Genomic DNA, 22,805 nt, shown 5'->3' on the forward strand with positions numbered 1-22,805 from the left:
AAAGCTAGCTCTGAAAGAGGTTGTATAGGGACAAAGAACAAGCTCTCGGGTAAGTTTAAAAATAACCTCCTGTGCCTCACTCCTCTCATCTATACATGGGACTACTGCTATATAATAAAAAAATAATAAAAAAATAATTCTACTCCATAGAATTGTTGTCAAGATAAACAAGTGAAGGTGTCTAGAAAGCATAGATTGGTGTCACATACCTAGTCATCACTAAATATCAGGTATTATAATTTTATTATTAATCAAAGGTTCCGAGTTCTAATTCTAGTTCTTCACTGATCACTTAATACACCTCTCACCTCTTTGCATTTCAGCCTCCTCATCTGTAAAATGGGAATAAATCTATTTGATCCAAACCTACTGGATTTTTTCCCTCATCAAAATCTTAGATGATGAATGTGAAAAACTATACTGGAAAAAATGAAGTGTTAGAAGAATGGTATACAAATATTTGTTTTAGTCTCTGTGGCTCTGAGCCTTGGTATTATCCTACACCCTGCATAATGCTAGACGTGACAGTGATATATTGCATCAGGAGCTAGTACATGAAGATACCTCTTATAATAGGTTGGACAGCATGGAAACAAACTCCCCAAACAGAGAGGGGCATATGGAAAAATACAGGTAATGGCATAAATCCACCTGGCATGGGGAAAAGCCTGGAGTTCTACTATCCAAAGCACTATATTCAACAAAAGCGTCTAAAACCACGGAGATCGAAGATAAACCGCAGCTGCATAGTAAGCAGAGATGTCAGAGTTAAAAGACACACACACACACACACACACACACACACACACACACACACACACTCTGTGCCCTGAAATGAGGGGCATCTGGCAGGGACAGGAGTGCTCTGGCGGCTCATGCAATGCAAAACAGAGGCGCTTTGTAATCACAGGAAGCAGTCAAGACAGGGCCTCCGACCTGCAGTCGAGAGGGTTCTTACCTTTTTGACATCCCTGACCAAGTGGTACAATGTGTTTGAGGGCCCATGTCTCTGAAAACAATAAAGAAGAATCAAATGGTTTTGCTAGCCGGGCTCTTACTGGCGAGGCAAGGAGGATCTGGAAGGAAGGGGCTGGCTGGCGAGGGACAGTCGATCAGATGAAGCTTGTTGTAGTTGCTCAGTTGTACCTGTCTTTTCTAAAGAAACACACTGGCAGAGTTTTGACTGTGGTTCCTCAAGAAAAAGCATTTGAGGCTCTAGGTTCAAACTCTATAAAGGAAGCCATCACCGCTGTAGACAGCTAAACCAAGACATCACTTAAGGGGCTAGTTTTGCAGCAGGGGGAGGCAAAGGGGCCAGTTTACCGCATTGGAAATACACTTCGGCACACTGCCAATCACATCTTGCTTATTACCCACATTGAATGAGAAATTGTGTGTAAGGAAATAGCCAGGTGGTCAATATTTTAGAGTATGTGGGGCATGGAGTCTTCATGGCAGCTGTTCAACTCTGCCGTGGTGCGGAAGCAGCCAGAGATGTTACCTAAACAAAGGACCTTGCCTATGTTTCAGCAAAACTTTATTTGTGGACACAAAAAGAGAGTAAAATTTCATATAATTTGAATGTCACAAAATATCATTCTTCTTTTGATATTTTCAAACACTGAAAATGTAAAAAAACAAACGCTTCTCAGCTCCCAGGCCATACAAAAATAGGCAGCAAGTTGGATTTGGCTGTTGGGTGGTAGTTTGCTAAAATCTGGTCTAAAGAAAAGTCCACAGAAGTCTGGGAAAAGAGAGGCTTGGGAAAAAAAATGTATGTTTGCTTAAAGCAGGGGTGGGGAATGTCGGCCTGTGGGCTGTGGGCTGTATGAGGTCCCCAGAATCACCTGGTCTGGCCTGCCAAGGCAACCGCAGGTGGACTCGAAATTCAGTAAATCTAGGAGTTTTTTCCTGGTGATGTAAATTTATATTAAGTGAATTAGATTAAGCAAATGATGTTATACATATCCAAATGGCCCCTGGCAGAAAAAAGGTTTCCCACCCCTGGCTTAAGGAAGAATAAAATGAAATGGTTTGCCACTCCATTGTCTTTCAGGAACAGGCATGCTGGATAAAATATAGGATGCCTAGTTAAATTTGAATTCCAGATAGACAGTGAATGATTTCTAACATAAGTATGGCCCATGCAATATTTGGGACACAATTATACTAAAAATTATTTGTTGTTTTTCTGAAATTTAAATTCAACTGGGCATCCTGTATTTCTATTTGCTAAATCTGGTGACCCTATGAAAACATCTCAGACAGTGATGGCAAACCCTTAAGCATGGCTGAAACACATTCAAGGACTGAGACCATCCCCCTCTACGGCCTCAGTGACCTACCTGCCCACTCAAGCAGACATGCTCATCAGAGCTTTTTCCACTGAGGGATGCAGGACAATAGGGATTAAACATACAGACTGTGGAGTCAGAATGCCTGGCTCCACACTTGGCTCTGCTGCTTACCAGCTGCGACCACGGGCAAGCTGCTTCACTGTGACTCAGTATTACCATCTCTAAAATGAGGATAACATTTTGTGAAATTTACCTACGAAGCCACCTGGTCCTGGGCTTTTCTTTGTTGGGAGGTTTTTTATTATGAATCCAATCTCCTTACTTGTTATTAATCTGTTCACATTTTTAAGTTCTTTATGATTCAGACTTGGTTGATTGTATATTTCTACATGTGTCCATTTCCTCTATGGCTAATCGTTGATCTTTTTGTAGGGATGAAAGGTTGGGCCTCCTATGTCACCATTTTGGTTTATTATTCTTACTAAAAGTCTCAGTATGCTGAACCAAAAAAAAAAAAAAAATCTACGGGGAAAACAGAAACCTGGAAATACTCTGCTAAACTCATTTCTACTTCCATCAGTGGGAGTAAGATAGAGCCAGAATGGCACCATCTAACACCTAAAACTGGCTGGGAATAGGTCAATAATTTTAATCTCATTCGTCCTGTGGGTGGTGAAATAGAGAAGTGCTGTGACAAATGAAGGGAAGAATAATCTCTAAGAAGCTTTAGGTCAGTACTAGCTTCTTTCTTCATCTAGGAGTTTTGTGACCTTGACTAAATCAATTCACTTTTTGGCCTCTGTTTTCTCATCTGTAAAATGGGAAAGTACAATTTCTACATTTTAAACATCACTGGATTTTAGTGAGTATCAGCTCAGAGCCAATGTACTTAATTCATTGAATACTCTCAAAAGCTTCACAAATAGTAGTGTTTTGTTTTTTTTATGATTACTCCTTGGTATCCCTAGTGAATGAATTAAAAAATCATTATAAAACAATGATAATTATTTTGGGGTAACCCTAAGCAAGAGGTTTTTATATTTTATTCATAGCTCTGAGGATAACAAGATGGTGCCGGATAATTAATTTTCCTTCTTTGATGCTTGGAGTGAAATCGATCCTTCTCTGCTGATTGCCTCAAACAGCCTCTGGTTTACAAATAAACTATGTTCTAATTTCCGATGTCCTGGTGATTTGGTGTAAGAATCTGAGAATGTTACCTTTTGGTGACCACATAACTTTCTGCCTTAGATGCTGACAACTGAGCAGTTAAAACAAGTGGAATCTTGGTGACTCGGTGTTGCTTGTCTACACCGGTGTGAGGGAGCTTTTGTGAAGAATGGTCCATGCATTTTGGAGGGCAGAGGGGAGAATCACAGGCATGTAGGGGAGCAGGAGAAGGCAAAACAAAAAACGTAGAGAAAGTAAAAAGCCTTAGCTTGGTCCTACCGTATTGTACAATTCCTCTAGTCTGGAGATGGTGAGAAAACGGTGCATGCTTACTCCATTTTCTATGAGTAATTTCACAAAATCCACTCTGTCCAGAACTAGGGCATCCAACATGGCTTGTTCCAAAGACCCCACCTGCAAATCAAGTCACTGAGTTAGCCTGCCCCAGGCTCTAGAGATGCAGTTCTTTAGCATTCATCTGAACAGTTTAGACGTGGATGCCTCTGACATATGGTAAACCTTCAGCACATCCAACAGCATGCTAGCAAGACTGCTTCCAACTCTGCTTTTGAGACAGCGACAATCTCTCCTGTGTTTTGGGTCTTTGAAAATAGAATTCAAGGATTTCTAGTTGCTAAAGTTATAATCTCCTTGAATCTCAAAATCGGCCCCTCTCTCTCTCTTTCTCTCTCTCTCTCCTGAGAAGTACAAGGGTTTACAAGGCTTTTCCTCTCCTAACTCTCTGGCCAAACTTCTGCAGCACCATTGAAGTGCTAAAGTGGGTACTTTGCTGTCTTTGTTTTCATCTTTCTTAGGCTCTGAATTAGACCCTGGCTGGCTTGAGAAGAGGGACCCTTGTAAGCAGACTAGAAAGTAGGTTGTTCTATTTTTTTTTGTTAAGTGATGCCACTTTGCCTTCGTCTCACCCATTTCCACACAGAGACACAACAACTGTTTAGGTCCGTTGGCTCATCTACTAAGGTTTTATTTAATTCCTTTTACAAAAATTTCTGTGTCCAGATTCCTTGGCAAATTTTTCCACAGCAGCAATGCCCTCGTGGCCCTGAATGAAGACAGGGATTCCATCCTAGGCAGGTGCTCTGGGGGAAGGAAGGGTTAAAAAAGACCTGTACAGTAATTCCAGGCACAGAAGTAAAAATTCCAGGCACAGAAGTCTGCCGTTACCTCCTGGGGATGCATGCATACATCACCCAATGGCCAATTCTCCAAGTTTTTGTTTTTAGTAGAGTCGATGAGGGAAACAAACCAGGAACAGTTATGTAAAGCGCTGGTTCCCTCTGTGCTGTGCTTGGGAAGAGGGAGGGCCTGTGCTCAGCCACCAGGACCAGATGGCACCTGCCTGGGGAAGCTTGCTAATTCTGCATCCTGAGGTGCGACCCAGCCATGCACCAGCACAGGTTGCCACTACTTGGAAGCAGCAACCTCAAAACAACCAGAAACAAATTGCTAACTACAATTGCTAATCCCCTCCTTTATTGTAATGGATGCAATTCTGTATTATGTATATATTTTTAGACATTTAAAAGGAACAGCATCATTTGCTGCTGAAAGTTGCTATCAAAGGCCGCTCAGAGAGATGGAGATGTTGGGGACGTTTTGAGTTGTGCTTAGTCACATGTTCCACCAGGTGGCAGTGATTTCCTAACTCATTTACATACTAAAGAAAAGGCAGCAGTTTCCCCAGTTGCTTTCAGAGGCTCCTTAAATAAATAGCCTTGCCCAAGCAACCTTTTCAGGGGTGACAACATATACTCTACCGGCCACTGTTGCCCATAAATAAAGATCTGGCTGCGAGCGATGTCGACTCGGTTCCAGGCTAAGGCCAAGCTCAGTTGGTCGGGGGCAGAAGCATTGGCTCCTGTAGACAAGTAAAAGGAAAGAGAAAGGCGTTTGTGGTATAGTGGTGAGCATAGCTGCCTTCTAAAAGGAAAGAGAGAGAGAGAGAAAACAACGATGAGTTTATTATATCAAGACGACCCACGCCATTACTCTCCCATCAATACCCCTCTTCTGAAAAGCAGACTCAGTTGTACAGTAGGGTTTCTCCAAACTCGGCACTATTGACATTTTATTGTGGGGGCTATCCTGTAATTGTGGAATATTTAGCAGTATTTTTGGACTCAACCCATTAGATGCGAATAGCACCCCTTTTTAAAGTCATGACCATCAAAAATGTCTCTATACATTGCTAAATTCCCCCAGGAGTGAAGGGAGACAAATCAGCCATTTAAGAACTACTGCTGGTAGAAAGGCAAATAAATATTCAGAGTGATGGTTAAGAGGAAAAAAGGAAGATGCCACCTTGAGGGGCTTGGTAGAGAAGAGAAGGGTCTTCTTAGGTGACAGGGACCCTGACTGTGTTTATAGCAGAAGTGAAAGGGTCACTGGAGAGGGATGCATTGGAAATGTGAAAGAAGAAAGCAAATACATGATGGATGAGACCCTGGAGAATGGAGGCCAAGAAGAGAGGTCTTCAGAGTAAAGAAGAAAAACAAAGATGCTGAGTGAGGAAAATAATATTCATGAGTGGACGAGGATGATAGAAGAAAACTTGGATGAACAAAAACAGTATCAGAGAAGTAAGAGAGGTACCACCTGCTACGACTGAGAAGGAATGGCAGCTTGAAGAGAAGGGAGGAACATGGAGGCTTAAAGAATGAGGCAGTTTCAGAGCAGAGTTAGGGCCCACTTGAGGTACGACATCCCAAATATGTCATGGCACCAATGGGTGTGCATTGCTGGGAATATTTATTTAGGGACTTGAGCATCAGTGTTGGGGAGCATTCCTTTTTTAAGTCTGAGGTTTAAACTAGAGCCCATATATAACTTTCTAAAATGGTCTTGAAATTTTACTTATTTATTTTAAAATATTTTGATTGATTCTTTTTAGAGAGATAGGAAGGGAGTGGGAAAGAGAGAGTGAATATTCATCAGCTGCCTCCTGCATACCCTCTACTCAGGCTGCCTCCTGAGACCCTATTATGTGCCCTGACCAGAATCAAAACCAGCAACCTTTCAGTGCATGGGACCATGCTGAACCAACTGAGCCACACTGGTCAAGGCAGAGAACAATTTTTTAATTCCCTGAGGATCATTAAATACTTCAATGGGTTGTAAAGAGCTGTGGACTCTCTTTGGGAGTTTGCAAATAGAAAATGTTAGGTTTGTCATCTGAGCTGGATAGTTTAAGTCTGGTCCTGCTTGATGGACTAGAGTGGCAGAGGGGGGCAGGATTTGCTAGCCTTGTAATGTCCTTAGTAGGGCCATCATTCTGTGAAAATAGGGTGATGCAATCCATTCCTACATTAGTTGAGGAACATTTTTTTCTTGTTGGAGTCTTTGGACCTTTCCGTTTCTTATTTAAAGAATCTTGTCTGGATTAAATAGTCTTCCTAAGGATTGTATTTATTTCCATCAGTTTACTTTTTATGTAAATACTGCAACTAAATGTGATAAGGGTCTCAGTCAATGAAAGGTGGCCAATTCATTCATTTAAAGACATTAGTTTCTCAAAAAGTAAATAAATTTAATAAATAGGTATCAGATTCTCTATTTATATGAAAAGCAGGAAGGTAAAATGAAACTAATTGAAATGTGACTTGGGTTGGCTATCATGTGACTTACGTTGCTAGGATACACCTTCGATTGTCTCTGAGAGCACAGACACTACCTACCCTGGAGAACCTCTCAGGAATGTGGCTGCTACATGGAGCAAAACCAAATTAGAGGCTTGAAGCATACACATAAAAAGTAGATGAAGCCTGTGTATAATTTATTCTTTGCTCTATTTTCTTGCCCTGAATGATAAGTATCTCTTCTTGGTAAAAATAACTTTGGTGAACTCTCAGGAGAAAGTTAAAAGGAAGTAGGAAAACTTGCATTAACTTTAGCTAAAGAAATTCACATTTGGCTTGTAACAGGCAGCTGAGTGAAACAGCCCTTTGCAGGAAGTTGGGGTTTCTTTCTTGGCATATTTTTAATAAATAAGAAAGATAATAATAACTAATACTTCTTTCATGCTTAACTTGTGCCATGAACTGTTTCTAAGTGTTAATGTATTAAATTCACAGAACAAGCTATAAGGTGCCATTATCAGTATTTTACAGATGAGAAAACTGAGGCACAGAAACTTGTCCAAAGTGAAGTATCTAGGAAGTGCCAGAGATGAGATTCAAACCCAGGCAGTCTGGTCTCAGAGCGGACTTTTTTTTTTTTTTTACTCAGAGAAACTTAGAAAATGTTATTGAACTCATGATACCCCCACACCAAGAGAAGTAGGCAGACAGGCTTTTGTGTCCTCTCTCTAAAATAACCCACACTGCACGAATGAGGTGAGCCAGAATTTTCTCTACTGCTGTGTGATGAGGGCCAAAATTGGTAAAATGGTAAAATTTAAAATGGTAACTTTAAATTCCTCTGAAAACAATAATTGGCATATCACTACTTTGTATTTCTGTAGGCTGTTTAATCAATAAAGTAGGCTTGGCATTCTGAAATGCAGAGGTGCATGAAAATTTCCCCTAAACCCAGGAGTCTCTTTCATTGGTGTGTTTTTAGCATTTTGTTTACTCTTTATATTACAAGAAAACTATGGTATATTATGGCATATACTCCTACCACATGTAGGTCTTTGAAGCCTTTTAGAACTTAAGAGGTTATTCCTCCCTGATATTAAGAATGGCCTCACAGAACTGAATGAGATACAGCCAGACTGGATGAGATACCTGTCTGGCTCAATGCTGATCCAGGTCAGGTTGCCCCTCCCTTAAGAGCAGCTGTGTGCTGAGTGGAAATAGGGGCTGTAACAAGTTCTTTGGGTGGAAGGGAAGGGCCCTGAGCTTACTTATTGCCTGTGGGTGTTTGGAAATTTCCGTATCCTCTCCAATATTTAGTTTCTTCATGTATAAAACAAGATCAATAACATTGCCCTCACAGGATTGCTTTGGAGGTTTAACAGAATAATAGAGGGGAAAATTGCTTTGTTAAAGTAAAACACTGTGCAAGTATTTTTAGTGTTTTACATATTTCCGACAATAAATTTACCAGATTAGTATTGAATAAATTTATCAGGTTAACAATGCTGCCACCACGCAAACACTCCTGGGTGCAGGGCAATGGCCAGCCAGACTATGATTACGGTTTCAGCTGTGACCCATGGGAATGATTAGGAGTCATCGAATTTTCATCAGAGCAGCCCTTACTGTATAGTGGTGTAGTCATTCTCAGGATTAAGAACTGATAGTCCCTGAATCACCCAGGGTTTATAAGCGTGTCAGAATCGCCACTGGCATTAGGAGCAGTCCTCTGACAGAGCTTGGGAAGCCGATCAAATGCTACCTTTTGTTGAGGTTTTTTTCTTTAGACACTCCCCTGAGTGAAGCTTGTAAGGTGCTAAGATCGACATAAGAAGTGGTAAAATTGTTACAATGAAAGAGCCTCAATTTAGACATAAATGCTCTGTTTGGATTATAAGAACATGATTATTTCCTCAGAATGTAAATGAAGAAGATTGATTGTGTATGTGTGCCTGGGCAGCTTAGGCCAGGGACACGGGGTTTTTTCTAAGGAGCCACAACCACGCTCAGTCAGGAAAGGGCACCCGGACCCTCCTCTGTGGTATAACAAGAGACCCCTCCTGTGCATGGCACCTGCTGTCAGCTGCTCAGGTACTTGCTGCATCTTCCCTGGCCTGTCCGAGGTGGCCCAGGGCTCCCCTGGGACTGAAGGCTCCCCCTCCTCCTCTTGGCACTGTATCCTGCCTGCAGTGACAGCTGGACTCTTTCTCTCATGGGTCCTTACACTTCCTAACCACTGGGTCTAAGCTTTTTTCTTTTCTCTTATTTAATTAGTCTGAGTCTTCTGTGTAAGGTCTCAGAGGTAGGATACTTGACCTTTATGGACCAAAGCTATACTAAAAGCTTACAAAGTCAGGTTGTCTAGATAATGATATCTGCCAAGGGTTTCTGCAGTAAATATTGCCACTATTTTTTCATGCCCTAATAAAATATGCAAGCTGAAAGGACAAATGAATTCTATGGCTTATGATTAATAACACTGTAAGGCATCATGATACTTCCTTCTTTTTGCTGACCTACCTACCTAAATGGATGGGTCCTCTTTATTGTGCCCTTTATGCAATAAAAGAAGTCAATGCCTCACAAAATCTCCCACTGACATGTTAAAAAATGTTATGAAAGTGTTTCCGTATTATGCACAATATGCAAAACTGAGAAACATTATCAATGCAAGACGGAATAAAAGAAAGAAAGCATTCTATTGGATTATTCTGCTTGCTTGTGATATGACAAATATGAATTCATTTTTATCTCTTGGTAATTAAAATAATTGTATTCTCCATATTGTGATTTTTAGCATGATTTTATAGAAACATATGCTCTGGAGTTCTGGGACATTTGCTGAAATTATTGCATTGGTGATTTCCTAACTTTAGGTATCTTTTTCTTTTACTTGTTGTCTCTTTATTTGAAAACTAGGTAATCCAGGGGCCATTTTGTACTTTACTTTTACTAAAGTTATGCATGCAGAGATTTGTTATAAAAATCACAAGTCTCGCCCTAGCTGGTTTGGCTCAGTAGATAGAACATCAGCTTGCAGATTGAAGGGCCCCGGGTTTGATTCCGGTCAAGGGCACATGCCTCGGTTGCCATTGCGGGCTCAATCCCCAGTAGGGGGCGTGCAGGAGGCAGCCAATCAATGATTCTCTCTCATCATTGATGTTTCTATCTCTCTCTCTCTCCCTTCCTCTCTGAAATCAATAAAAATATATTTTAAAAAATCACAAGTCTCATCACCCCAGTCCTCCTTTCCCATAGTCAACCATTCATTTCTAGTAGCTGATTATTTTGGTTCTCCGTGGTAATTGGTCTTCAAAGAGAGTTTCCAAGGGACTCTTATGTCCCTGTATTCACACTCTTAGTATTCCCCCACCCCCGCACTGCATCTGGGCTGGTCCTGTGACTGGCTTTAGCCAGTAGAATGTAGCAGAAGTGACACTGCCAGTTACAGACTTAAGCCTAAGGGAGGTCTGACAGCTCTGCTTTTGCTTCCTACACCTGGTGCACAACTGTCCCCTTGAGCCTCTCCTTCCTCATCATCCAGGGATTTCCAACACCTCTCTCCTATGTCTGAGCTCATGTTTCGTATGTTCCATGTTTTCTGTTTTGTTTTGTTTCCTCTTTCATTTTGGTGGGGCCCAGGCTTCAGTAATTTCCATAGAAGTGGTTCACGGGAATTGAAGTTTTTGACAACTCATGTCTGGCAATGTCTTTATTCTACCTTCACAAGTGACCAGTAGATTAGATAATAGAACTTTAGATTGCAAGCAAATGTTTTTCCAATATTTTAAGTCATTGCATGATAGCATTTTGTATTGTTGTTTAGAAGTTTAAAACATTTGGGCTCCTGCTCCTTTGCATGTGACTTGTTTTTCTGGTTGAAAGCCATTAGAATATATTTGGTCTTATGTATTCTGCAATATCATGATTACATGACTTAATTGGATTTAGTTTCACCTATTGTGCTGGTCACTCAGTGGGTTCTTATGATCTGAAAATGTATTCTGGAGTTCAGGGACATTTTCTGGAATTGTTGCACTGATAATTTCCTTGACACCAGCTTAGTGTTCGGTTGTTTATTTTCTTTCCAACCTCTCTGCAAGGAAGGCTAGCATGCAAGAACACAAAATACTGTTCCTGCTTTAATGTTTTTTAAATAAATAATCCTTTACTTTTGTTTTAGAGGGATTTATAGGAGAATAAGTAAATTTATGTGTTCAGTGAACTAGATATATCAAGGAACCACTATATATTTTTTTCTGTACCAAGGAAAGTTTAGTCATCATGGATTGTTCAAAAACATGTGAAAAATAAGGGCAGTCTTTAATATCTGATCCTCACCGTAGATATGTCCAGGATGCAGAGCAAGTGTTTTGGATTCAGATTACCTGGGTTCATGTCCAGACACCATCAGTTTCCACCCGTGTAACTCTGATCAAGATACTTAGCTTCTCTGTGCCTCAGTTTTCTAAACTATTCAATGGTTGGTACTTACAGTATTCGCCCCACTGTAGTACTGTGAGGGTTAGATGAGTGAATACTTGTACTATAGTAAGTGCCATAGTAGTTGTTATTATCATACGTTACTTTTACTGTTGTTATCACTGTTATTTGTATTATTAATGTAAACTTCACAAATCATGCTGCTGTTCTTTTGTATGAACATGTAACTTAGAATATGCGATGATTCATTTAATGAGTGAGGCTGATTCATTGCTCTCGGGTAGTCAAGGAAGAAAAGGTATGATTGCATAGCTCTACTGGGCAGTCAGCAGTGATGACTTCTTCCCCAGCTGAGAGTCACTTACAAGCCTTGGGTTTGCAATGAGCTTAACGTGCAGATCACTGAGCCCACTGGCATTGTGCCCATCCCGAGGCACGAGCAAGCCGCAGAGTGAAAGGGTGCTCAGTTTCTGTGTAACAAGAGGCCAGAGATGACCACCTCTGTCATCAGAACTAACTAGCTGCATGGTGCAGAGAAAGAATAAATGCGTTCGGCATCTGCAGACTGGACTCCGGTTTCCCTTCACCCAGACATCAGCCATGGCATCGCAGTGGCCTAGATCTTCATAGCTCTGTCCAGCTTTAAAATTCGACAGTGAGACAATCTGAGGGACATGATCATAACTTTGGAACTATGCTAGGAATGGCCTATGGTCCTGGGTTCATGGTCCTTGCAAACACTTGAACCTACATGTTGCACCTCTCCTGCTGGTGATTATGGCCTTCGAGCAAAGAACATTATACTCTCATTCTCAGATGAGAAACTTGAATCACAAGCCCCACCCTCATAGTTACTACCTATATGAAAGGAGCTGAAGAAATCACTCTCTCCTATGGGTTGGCACCAGGATTAGCAGGGGACGGTCTTTGTTTGCAAAATACCTTGCAAAGCTGCTTAGGGCAGATGAGCCCTTCAGGGCTAGGGACCAAATAGTAGAGATGGATCACTCTGAAAGAAGGAGAGGACTTTGCTTTACTCTTTTTAAAAAAACTGTTATTAATTGTAATATATATTTTTATTGATTTCAGAGAGGAAGCGAGAAGGAGGGATAGAAACATCAATGATGAGAATCATTGATCAGTTTCCTCCTGCACAACTCACACTGGGGATTGAGCCTCAATCTGGGCATGTGCCTTGACTGGGAATCAAAGAGTGACCTCCTGGTTCATAAGTCAATGCTCAATCACTGAGGTGTGTCAGAGGGCTGCAAGAGGAAGCATGAAGAAGAAGCAAATAGCGGGAGAATTGGGGGAGGGGAAGCCTGCGGGATAGTGGGGAAGTCATGGATGAAGAATCCATGGAAAGTCCTTTATATGAAATAGCCAAAGGATAGCAACATTGGAGATGCCTGCTGTTCAGTTAGAAGTGTTCAGAAGTAACCCTCTCTTCCAGCCACACCTATATTTTTAGGAAAGTCTACTATGTCTATTAAACGCTTTGTGTTAAGTGAATTGTATTTTTGTTTTGAAACTGGAAGGGCTCAGTTTTATATTTTGACTTCTATGATGAGGAACAGAAATAACACACATGAATCAGGAACCAGAAGGTAGGGGTGAATTTAAGAATTTTAGGAATTTGTGGAGCTCTTGGGGATGATGCAGGATTTGCATTTCTGTGGATTATTGAGTTGAGAGGTTAGAGTCCACATTAATGAAATTTCAAGGCTTAAGGAGGCCCCAGCTTATGTCTGGATTGTTTATGTGACTTTGGCTAGTGGTTGATTGAGCCAGACTCCACTTCTTTCTTATCAATGGATATTTATGAGTGTTACCATATGTTAAGAATTTTTCTGGGTGTTGGGATATAAAGGTAAAGAAGACACAATCCTTTTCCTCTGGAAACTTTCTAATTAGAAGGTGGAGTTTGTAACCAGGGTGTTAACACTTTTGAGCTTGCCTGGATATTCTTGGTTTATCCCAGTTGTTCTGGTATAATGATCAATACTGGCCACTTTCATGCCTAAGACAGTCTCAGTTTAGAGATAAATTATCTTGTAACCAATGCTCAGAGCTGTAAAGATTAGATAGGTGATTAAAATTTATGTGAGAATGCTTTGTGAATTGTAAAACATTATACAGATAAAGGGATTAAAAGATTTAAGTTCTTTTATTGAAGTCTGCTATTAGAGACAGACAGAACTGTCTAGAATTGCTGTCTACTTGGTCTCTGTTATTGCTCTGAGATTGACTTGGATTTGCAGGGAAATAAATTTGCATCATCATCATCATCATCATCACCATCATTATTCAGATTATCATTTATTAATGGAATTTTTCCAGGCAAGTACTTTACTTGTATTATCAATTAAAATTGTTACAATGACTATGAAGGAGGTATGATAATTACCTCAACTTTACAGATTAGGAAGCAGAACCTCAATGAGGTGAAGCAATTGGTTCAATCAGGGAGTAGTGATGCTTTGAATATGGCCGTCATTGTCTCTATTAGAAGGCCCTTTGCAGGGTGGTCTCATTGTGCTAAATCCCATACTGAGGATTTGGGGCAGCAGTGGAGGATAGGGTGGAAGGACTTTGTGGGAAAAGCCTGTGGCAATTTGGCCTTTACAGAATCATTTTTCCCTAAGGAATAGATTTTTGCTCTTGGTGAAAAAAAGGTAAGAATGTTAATTGCTTTAAAATTTCTGCAGAGCTGGGCTGGTGTGGTTCAGAGGTTGAGCACTGACCTATGAACCAGGAGGTTGAGGTTCGATTCCCCGTCAGGGCATATGCCTGGGTTGTGGGCTTGATCCCCAGTGTGGCGTGCAGGAGGCAGCCAATCAATGATTCTCTCTCATCATTGATGTTTCTAGCTCTCTCTCCCTTTCCCTTCCTCTCTGAAATCAATAAAAAATATATCAAAAAATTCTGGCAGAATTATTCAAGTATAGGCCATTACAATTAGAATAGGTCATAGTGGCTTTGGGATGAGGTAGTAATAAGCCAGTGGCAGATGTAAGTTTTTGAGACCCATGTCTGGACTCTAACTGGTGATGGCCAATCTGCTCTGTGTCACTGAAGTTAAAGATTTGACTAAAAGAATAAAGTAAATCACCAGGAAACAAATGCATTTGGAGAAGTGGCATCATGCAGAGAAGGGCCTAATAAATACTTTGGTAAAGAATCTACATTGTAATAATTACATGATGAGTTTCATTTCCAACTGAAATATTTTATTGTTCAACCACAGTTTACCCCATCCCATTTCAAATCTAAAATAAAGTGAATATGCCACACATTTTGACTTTGCAGATCTCTTTTGGTAAAAAATTCATCTACTTCCATCTGTATAATATTTAATAACTATGATAAGTTTGCATCTCATGAGTGATGACAGTGTTAACATCAATGTCTCTTTTTTTGGCCTTAATAAAGCTATACAAACAGTTCCAGGTTAAAAAAAAAAAGATATTAAAAGGAAAGCATTCATGCAAGTGTTGTATTAAGCTGCCTACACACAAGAAAGAGGGATGTGAAAGATGGAACACATAATTAGAAATACTTTTTTCTCTTCGAAGTTGGGCCATAATTAATTCCCATAAAACCTATTCATGAGTCATCTGAGCTTAAGCAAGGTAGCTTCTCAGCAAATACTCCAGGATGTTAGTTGCTTATGAGATCTATTTGGTACATAGAATTATTGGACATAAACTACTTCAGAATGTATTCCAACATTTTTATTTCACTAGGGATTAAGTTACTTAACAAATAAGATGAGTTATTTAGCAAGACTAATTGCCTACTGATGTTAGTACTAGTTTGTGATAATAACCCTGTAGTTTGTAGTTCATAGAGTTGGAGGAGCATGCATTCAGAAGTAGTTTTGAAATGTTAAAAAATATTTTAAAGGTTTTATCCACTTTTATTTTCATTTTAGTTTTCTTAAAAGATATAATTTTAAAGGAAAATGGTTGAACATAGTGATTTTCATTGTTTGGTATGATCTAAATTAATCAATGGCATTCTTGAAATTTTCCTGAAGTTACAATATATTTGCTATTCTTTTGGCATTTGACATTTTTAAATTTGATTTTTCAATTACAGCTTACATTCACTGCTATTTTGTATTAATTTCAGATTGGCACTTGAATTTTTATTTCAAACTTTTTTCTTTAAGGTTTGAACAAACTTACAAATGCATATCTTAAAAAGAAGTGTCATCCTCTTCTTAAGTACCTATAAGTAATTAATTAGTTTATTAGTATTGATTAGCATTAATTATGTCTGAAGGACTAAAACATGTGAAATAAAATGGTAGGAACTAGGTAATTTTCTCTGAACTGACTATATAAGATCATAGGGAAATTTGATTTCCTACAAATTATTTGTTGTTAATTCTACATTCATACCAAGGTATATTTCTTGCTTAGATTCTCCAATGGTATTTCTAATCATTTCTTCAATCAACAGTGATCAGCCATTATCCATGCTTATGTGATTTATACAGATACTTTATGCTAATATTGCCTGTACATGGTATAGTACTTTGATCACATATGTACTTGACTTTTATAGTTAACTAGAGGCCTGGTACATGGCATTTGTGCACTGGGGTGGCGTGGGGGGGGGGGGGTCCCTCAGCCCGGCCTGCACCCTCTTGCAATCCGGGACCCCTTGGGGGATGTCCGACTACTGGCTTAGACCCACCACTGTGCTCACCAGCTGTGAACCCAGTTTCTGATTGAGCGGTGCTCCCCCTGTGGGAGCGCACTGACCACCAGGGGGCAGCTCCTGCAAAAAGGGCCTGCCCCCTGGTGGTCAGTATGTGTCATAGCTACCGGAAGTTCTGCCATTCGGTCAATTTGCATATTAGGGTTTTATTATATAGGATTCCATAAGATGCTTTCTCCTTTCCTATCAGATTTTCTTAGTTTTTAACCTAATACTTTCTTTTTTCTGCTCAAGGATCACATCCAAGAAACCACATTAATTTACTCATCATATCTCCTCAGGCTGTGACTATTTCTTTTTCTTTTTTTTTTTTTTTAACTTTTTTTTTTAAATAAATCTTTATTCAGATTATTACAATTATTTCTCCTTTTTCCCCCCATAGCTCCCCTCCACCCATTTCCCAACCCACCTTCTGCCCTTACCTCCCCGCAACTGTCCTCATCCATAGGTGTATGATTTTTGTCCAGTCTCTTCCCATACCCCCCACACCCCTTTCCCCCTGAGAATTATCAGTCCACTCCCTTTCTATGCCCCTGATTCTATTATATTCACCAGATTATTCTGTTCCTTAGGTTTTTAATTCACTTGATTTTTAGGTTCGCTTGTTGATAGATATGTATTTGTTGTTCATAATTTTTCTCTTTACCTTTTTCTTCTTCCTCTTCTTTAAGAATACCTTTCAGCATTTCATATAATACTGGTTTGGTGGTGATGAACCCCCCTCAGCTTCTTCTTATCTGTGAAGCTCTTTATCTGCCCCTCAATTCCGAATGATAGCTTTGCTGGGCAGAGTAATCTTGGCTGTAGGTTCTTGCTATTCATCACATTGAAAATTTCTTGCCACTCCCGTCTGGCCTGCATAGTTTCTGTTGAGAAGTCAGCTGACAGTCGTATGGGTGCTCCCCCGTAGGTAATCAACTGTCCCTCTCTTGCTGCTTCCAACATTCTCTCCCTGTCTTTTGCTCTTGGCATTCCAATTATGATGTGTCTTGGTGTGGTCCTCCCTGGATTCCTTTTGTTTGGGGTTCTGTGGGCTTCCTGAACTTGTAAGTCTATTTCTTTCACCAGGTGGGGGAAGCCTTCGGTCATTATTTCTTCAAATAGGTTTTCAGTATCTTGCTCTCTCTCTTCTTCTGGCACCCCCATAATTCTGATGTTGGTACGCTTGAAGTTGTCCCAGAGTCTTCTTACATTATCTTCAACTTTTTGGATTTTTTTTTTGCTTTTTGCTTTTTCGGTTGAGTGTTTTTTGCTTCTTTGCATTTCAATTCTTTGACTTGATTCTTGTGTTCCTCTATTCTGTTTTTGGGTCTCTGTATAACATTTTTTATTTCAGTCAGTGTATGTTTCATTTCTAGTTGGTCCTTTTTCATATCTTCGAGGGTCTCGTTATATTTATCGGCCTTTTCTAGGATATTCTTAAAAAGTCTTATAACCGTGGTTTTGAATTCTATATCCAGTCGTTTGTTTTCCTCCATTTCTTTCGTTTGTGATCTGATTCTTTGACGCCACATTTTCACTGCTTCCCTGAGTTGGTAAGGTAGATATTTGTGCTAGGTTTCCAATATGGCCCAGTGGGTCTGCCTCCCCAGTTAACCTGAGGTGGACACTCTTGGTGCACCCCTTTGTGGACTGTGTGTACAGCCTTGTTGTAATTAAGTCTTTATTGTTGTTGGTATCACTGGGAAGAATTGACCTCCAGGCCAGTTGGCTGTAAGGATCAGCTGTGTCTATGCTGGGAGAAGTTCGGTGCTGGAGACAGCCTTATAGGATTAGACTTGCCAAATTGCAATAGCCTCTGTGCTCAGCTTGGATGGGGCGGAGCCTCAGTCTTGGCTTCCTGTCAGCCTTGCCCTTGCGTGCATGTGCACTTTCAGTCCTCCGCCTTCCCCAGCTCGAGTCTCTGCCTGAGAGTCCAGACTCCCCCCACAAGAGCATGGGTCCCCAGGGGCTCGCCTGGAACTGGGGTTCACTGCAGTCAGAACTGGGGCTCAGTGCAGTCAGGATCCTCTGACTCCCTTCCACTAGGGAAAGCCTGTGGCAACCTCCGCAGCCTTTGTGCGCACTGGCGCACGCGCGCTTTCAGTCCTCTACCTTCCCCGGCTCCCGAGTCTCCGCCCGAGAGTCCAGACTCCCCCCGTAAGAGCGTGGGTCCCCAGGGGTTCGCCCGGAACTGGGGTTCAGTGCAGTCAGAACTGGGGTTCAGTGCGGTCGGAGGCTTCCTTCCCCCTTCCGCCAGAGAAAGTCAGCCAGGCTCTCAGCCGCCCTTCCTCTCTGCGCGCACAAAGCCCCTTTGCCGTACCTCCAATTCTCTGTGAGCTTTTCTCTTTCCTTCTAGTTGTAGAATTTTCACTCAGCCAGCTTTCCTGTGGTTCTGGATGGTGTCTGTTTTGTCTTTTAGTTGTAGTTTTGAAATTGTTGTGCGAGGCAGCAGTTTAGGTGTTTACCTATGCCGCCATCTTGGTTTCTCCAGGCTGTGACTATTTCTCAGAATTTCCTTGTTTTGATGATTGAGACAGTTGGGAGCATTGTGTTTTGAACTTTCTTTTAGCTCTTTTAAATTGTTTTCCAGAAAAAGAAGTAAGCAGTAAACTTTACATTCTCCCCATGCTGCAGGTGGACTTCTTTACCAATGAAGATTAAACTCAAAGAAAAAGAATTTCTCATTTAGGAAGGACAGCGATCAACACATATTATACTTTAGTGCATGTATAGGTATGAGAATGTGCACCCACATTATTTCATTTCCAAGGTGAACTCCAAGGTGTACAAAAAAAGAAAAAAATCAGGAGTAATTTTATCCACAGAAAGGGTCAAACACTACTTACAACTTCTGCTATGAGCAGATGTTTTCTGGCTTCATTGAGCCTGGATCAAGAGATTTATGCTACTGTATGAGAGACACAGATAGCATGAGGTGACTGAGAGAGCTGTTGTCAACATCTGATAGTTTAAGATAAATTTAGGGTCTTTTCCAGTGGAAGATTTTTTCTGGTTGCTATTATTTAGGCAGGGCCTGGCAGACAGAGAAACTAGGTGACCTTCCTAGATTCTTTTTTTTTAAATTGAGCTTATTGGGATGACATTGATTGCAAAACCATATAGGTTTCAAATGTACAACTCAACAAAACATCATCTGCACACCGTGCCACGCCTGCCACCCCAAGCAAAGTCTCCTTCCATCCCATTTCCCCCCCTTTACCCACCTCCACTTAGCCCCCACCTCCTTTCCCTCTGGCTAGCACCACACTATTGTTTGTATCAATGTGTTATGTATATATGTTTTTTGGTTAATCTCTTTACCCTCCCTAGATTCTTGAATACATTTACCATAGAAACTCTCAAGGTGTCAGACCTCCTTGGAATAGGGTAGCCTGAATTAGCAAGTAAGAATACAGGACTCCCAGTTAAGTCTGAATTTCAGATAAATAATGAACAATTTTTTTTAGTGTAAGTAGGCCCCATGTAATATTTGGGACATGATTACGCTCAAAGTTTGTTGTTTATCTGGACATTCATTGTGCTGTGTTTTCTCTGATAACTGTACTCTGTACCATCTCCTTAGATTCCCGTGGGTGTGTGTGGCTAGGGAGGGGAGAAGGGAAAGGGGGAAGAAGGGTGTACAATCTCCAGCCTCAGACCACAACTCTCAGAGAATGGTTACTTAATGTGAATGACATATGTGATGTCACCTATTCTCAAAGCTACCTCGGGCTATCATTTGAAGAAGGTATGGGCCTCAGATCTCTGTGACAGTATTCACTTTGTTCTCTTTCTCTCTTCATTTTTGAACAAGTACTCAATAAGTCTGTATCATAAACAGTATCCTTTAATACATACAGATCCGGAAGAAAATAAAACCCAATGGGATCAGAAACAAGGGGCAGCAAAGGTAGACTTTCCCCAAAGCCACCTGGTTTCCTATCTTCCCTCCCTCATTCCCCACGGGATCTGGATTTATGGACCAACCAGTGGTTAGTTTCACAGCTCTCTCCTGCTTCTCCTATCTAACTTCTGGTTTTCTCCAATGATGGAGAGAATAAGAACTGTGCTATACAAAGATTCCTCATGCATTAGATAACTGAAAACTAAATATTATTGTAGAACAATTAAGTGTAAACAACGTTACATGCTCAGGCATAATAAAAAATACATAGGAAGAATAATTTAACAAACTAAAGAATCTGCAACTGATATAAGTATGCTCTTGGCCTCTAAGAAAGTCAGCAAAAGTATATGCTTGATATACTCCACAAACCAACTGGGTCAAAATCAGAGAGCATTTAAAAGCCTTTGTAAAATAGAGTTGACATGCCATAATCTTTTAACAGCATAAATTCCCATTAGCATCAACTGCTACATAAATAAGGTTCATTATAGTGATTAAAATGTTAATTTTTTAGAGCAATCATAATTTCCTTTAATCTTCTATGGCAGTGTTTTATAAACTTCAGGTTATGACCCATTAGTGGGTCATGAAAACCCTTCAGTGGGATATAATCACATTAAAGATAATAAAAAATATAGGATTTCATCATCCAGAGTCTATGTAAACATTAACTCATATACCTTAATTTCAGTTTCCTAAATATGTATGTGTAACTACTTGGTTATAATATAAAATATATTCCTATGTTCTGTTATGAACAAAACAGTCAGAAAACATTACAACAAATAAATTCTAAGACTGATTTAAAGGAGAAGCACAATTTTAAATCACAAAATACTGAAAGAGGAAGAAAATATTTTCAATGGACGATATTATGATGGCTAATATTTTTTTTGTTTTTGTTTTTGTTAGTCCTCACCTGAGGATATTTTTCCATTGCTTTTTAGAGAGAGTGGATGGGAGAGATTGAGGGGGAGGGAAAGAGAGAGAGAGAGAGAAAGAGGAGAGAGAGAGAGAGAGAGAGAGAGAGAGAGAGAGAGAGAGAAACATCGATGTGAAAGACACACTGATTGGTTGCCTCCTGCATGCACCCCAACTGGAGCCAGGGGATTGAACCTGCAACCCAGGTACATGTCCTTGACCAGGAATCAAACCCAAGACCCTTTGGTTCACGGGGCTCATGCTCTAACCACTGAGAACACTGGCCAGGGCAATAGCTAATATGTTTTAATAATTGAGCCACTTCTCCATTTTGGTTCAAGGTGATAAATATGATGTTCCCTGTCTTATTACCAATGGGATTGGAATGCCTTGGAGATATATGTAAGTGAGGTCTATGAGGTCAGGCTGTCTGACCTTGGGCATGTTATTAAATCTGTGCCTCAATTTCCCTATTTATAAAATGGGCCTTGTAATGAACTGGTCAGATTAAATGAATTTATACATCGAATGCATCTAACACAGTGTTGGGCACTTAAAACATCCTAAGTGTTAGCTATCAGTTTTATTATGTTGTCTTAGTTTTATATAAGACTAGAGGCCCGGTGCACAAAATTCGTGTACTCAGGGGCATCCCTCAGCCCAACCTGTGCCCTCTCGCAGTCTGGGAGCCCTCGAGCGATGTCCTAAGCTGCCAGCCGTGAGCTCAGGGCTTCTGGCTGAGCGGTGCTCCCCAAATGGGAGTGCACTAACCACCAGGGGGCAGTTCCTGCATTGAGTGTCTGCCCCCTGGTGGTCAGTGCGCATCATAGCAACTGGTTGTTCTGTTCGGTCAATTTGCATATTAGCCTTTTATTATATAGGATTAGCAGATATCAGAGAGTTACTTGCCTCAAACTTTTAATTTTGTCTCATAAATTGAGAAGGGGGCCCAGGGTATGCTTTGTGGTTCAACCTATGCATAGTCCCTTAATTTTTCTGCATGTATATATTTTTTAGTTCACTGGTATCAAATGCTTTAGAGCAGAGGTTCTCAACCTAGGACACATGATACACTTTATAATGCTCAATTATAAAAAGTACAGTAGCCTACTTTTTTGATTTCTTTCTCTCTTGCTCTAAATGGTTTTAGAAATTTTCCATTTTAATGTATTATGATATCTCTATGTCTATCATCTATCTATCTATGCCAAATTAAGTGATTTTTAAAAGTATATAGGGCAATAATTATTAAATAACTTCAGTAACTCAGTTTCTTACATATTATAGTAGCCTGTTTACTTTATGTAGTTTTATGATTCAGTGGACATGACTGAATTGTAGTATACTTAAATTTTATGAACTTGAGTCATTCTATAACAGCTCCATTATAGAAAAATTTAATAGCAGTAACAGTGTCTTACAGGAGAGGTACTTATGTTATCCATGATAGGATGTGTCACGATATCATATGGATTTATATCCACTATTAGGGTACATAAAGCTGCTATGTTAATGGATTTAAATTATTTTTGCACTCTCTGGACACAGCAACTCTTACCTTTGAGCAAAGCTGTCAGGATAGCTAAATCAATGTCCTGGTGTCCTTCTGATCCCATCCGAAATACTGTAATCTGCAATGTGAGACGTGGCCATTAGCAATGCATTTTTCCCCCCAAGAGAAATTAAATCATTGAGATCATATCTGAACGCAGACTATTTCAACATTTTTAAGGCAGATTCTTAACCACAGGGAAAGCATAC

General features: G+C 40.3%; 1 protein-coding gene across 8 annotated transcripts in view; it reads right to left on the minus strand.

Moving 5' to 3' along the window:
• TRPM3 (transient receptor potential cation channel subfamily M member 3) overlaps positions 1-22,805 on the minus strand; it is a 711,013-nt gene that overhangs the window by 105,563 nt on the left and 582,645 nt on the right. For all 8 annotated transcript variants that reach the window (XM_080667736.1, XM_080667735.1, XM_080667742.1 and 5 more), the window contains 4 exons: positions 22,603-22,675; positions 5,246-5,346; positions 3,747-3,881; positions 959-1,009 (listed from right to left, as the gene is read on the minus strand). In XM_080667736.1, the coding sequence (XP_080523862.1) occupies positions 959-1,009; positions 3,747-3,881; positions 5,246-5,346; positions 22,603-22,675 (360 nt within the window). The remainder of the gene's footprint in view (positions 1-958; positions 1,010-3,746; positions 3,882-5,245; positions 5,347-22,602; positions 22,676-22,805) is intronic.

The sequence above is a fragment of the Plecotus auritus genome (assembly GCF_963455305.1).
Source record: "Plecotus auritus genome assembly, chromosome: 5".
Taxonomy (NCBI): Eukaryota; Metazoa; Chordata; class Mammalia; order Chiroptera; family Vespertilionidae; genus Plecotus; species Plecotus auritus.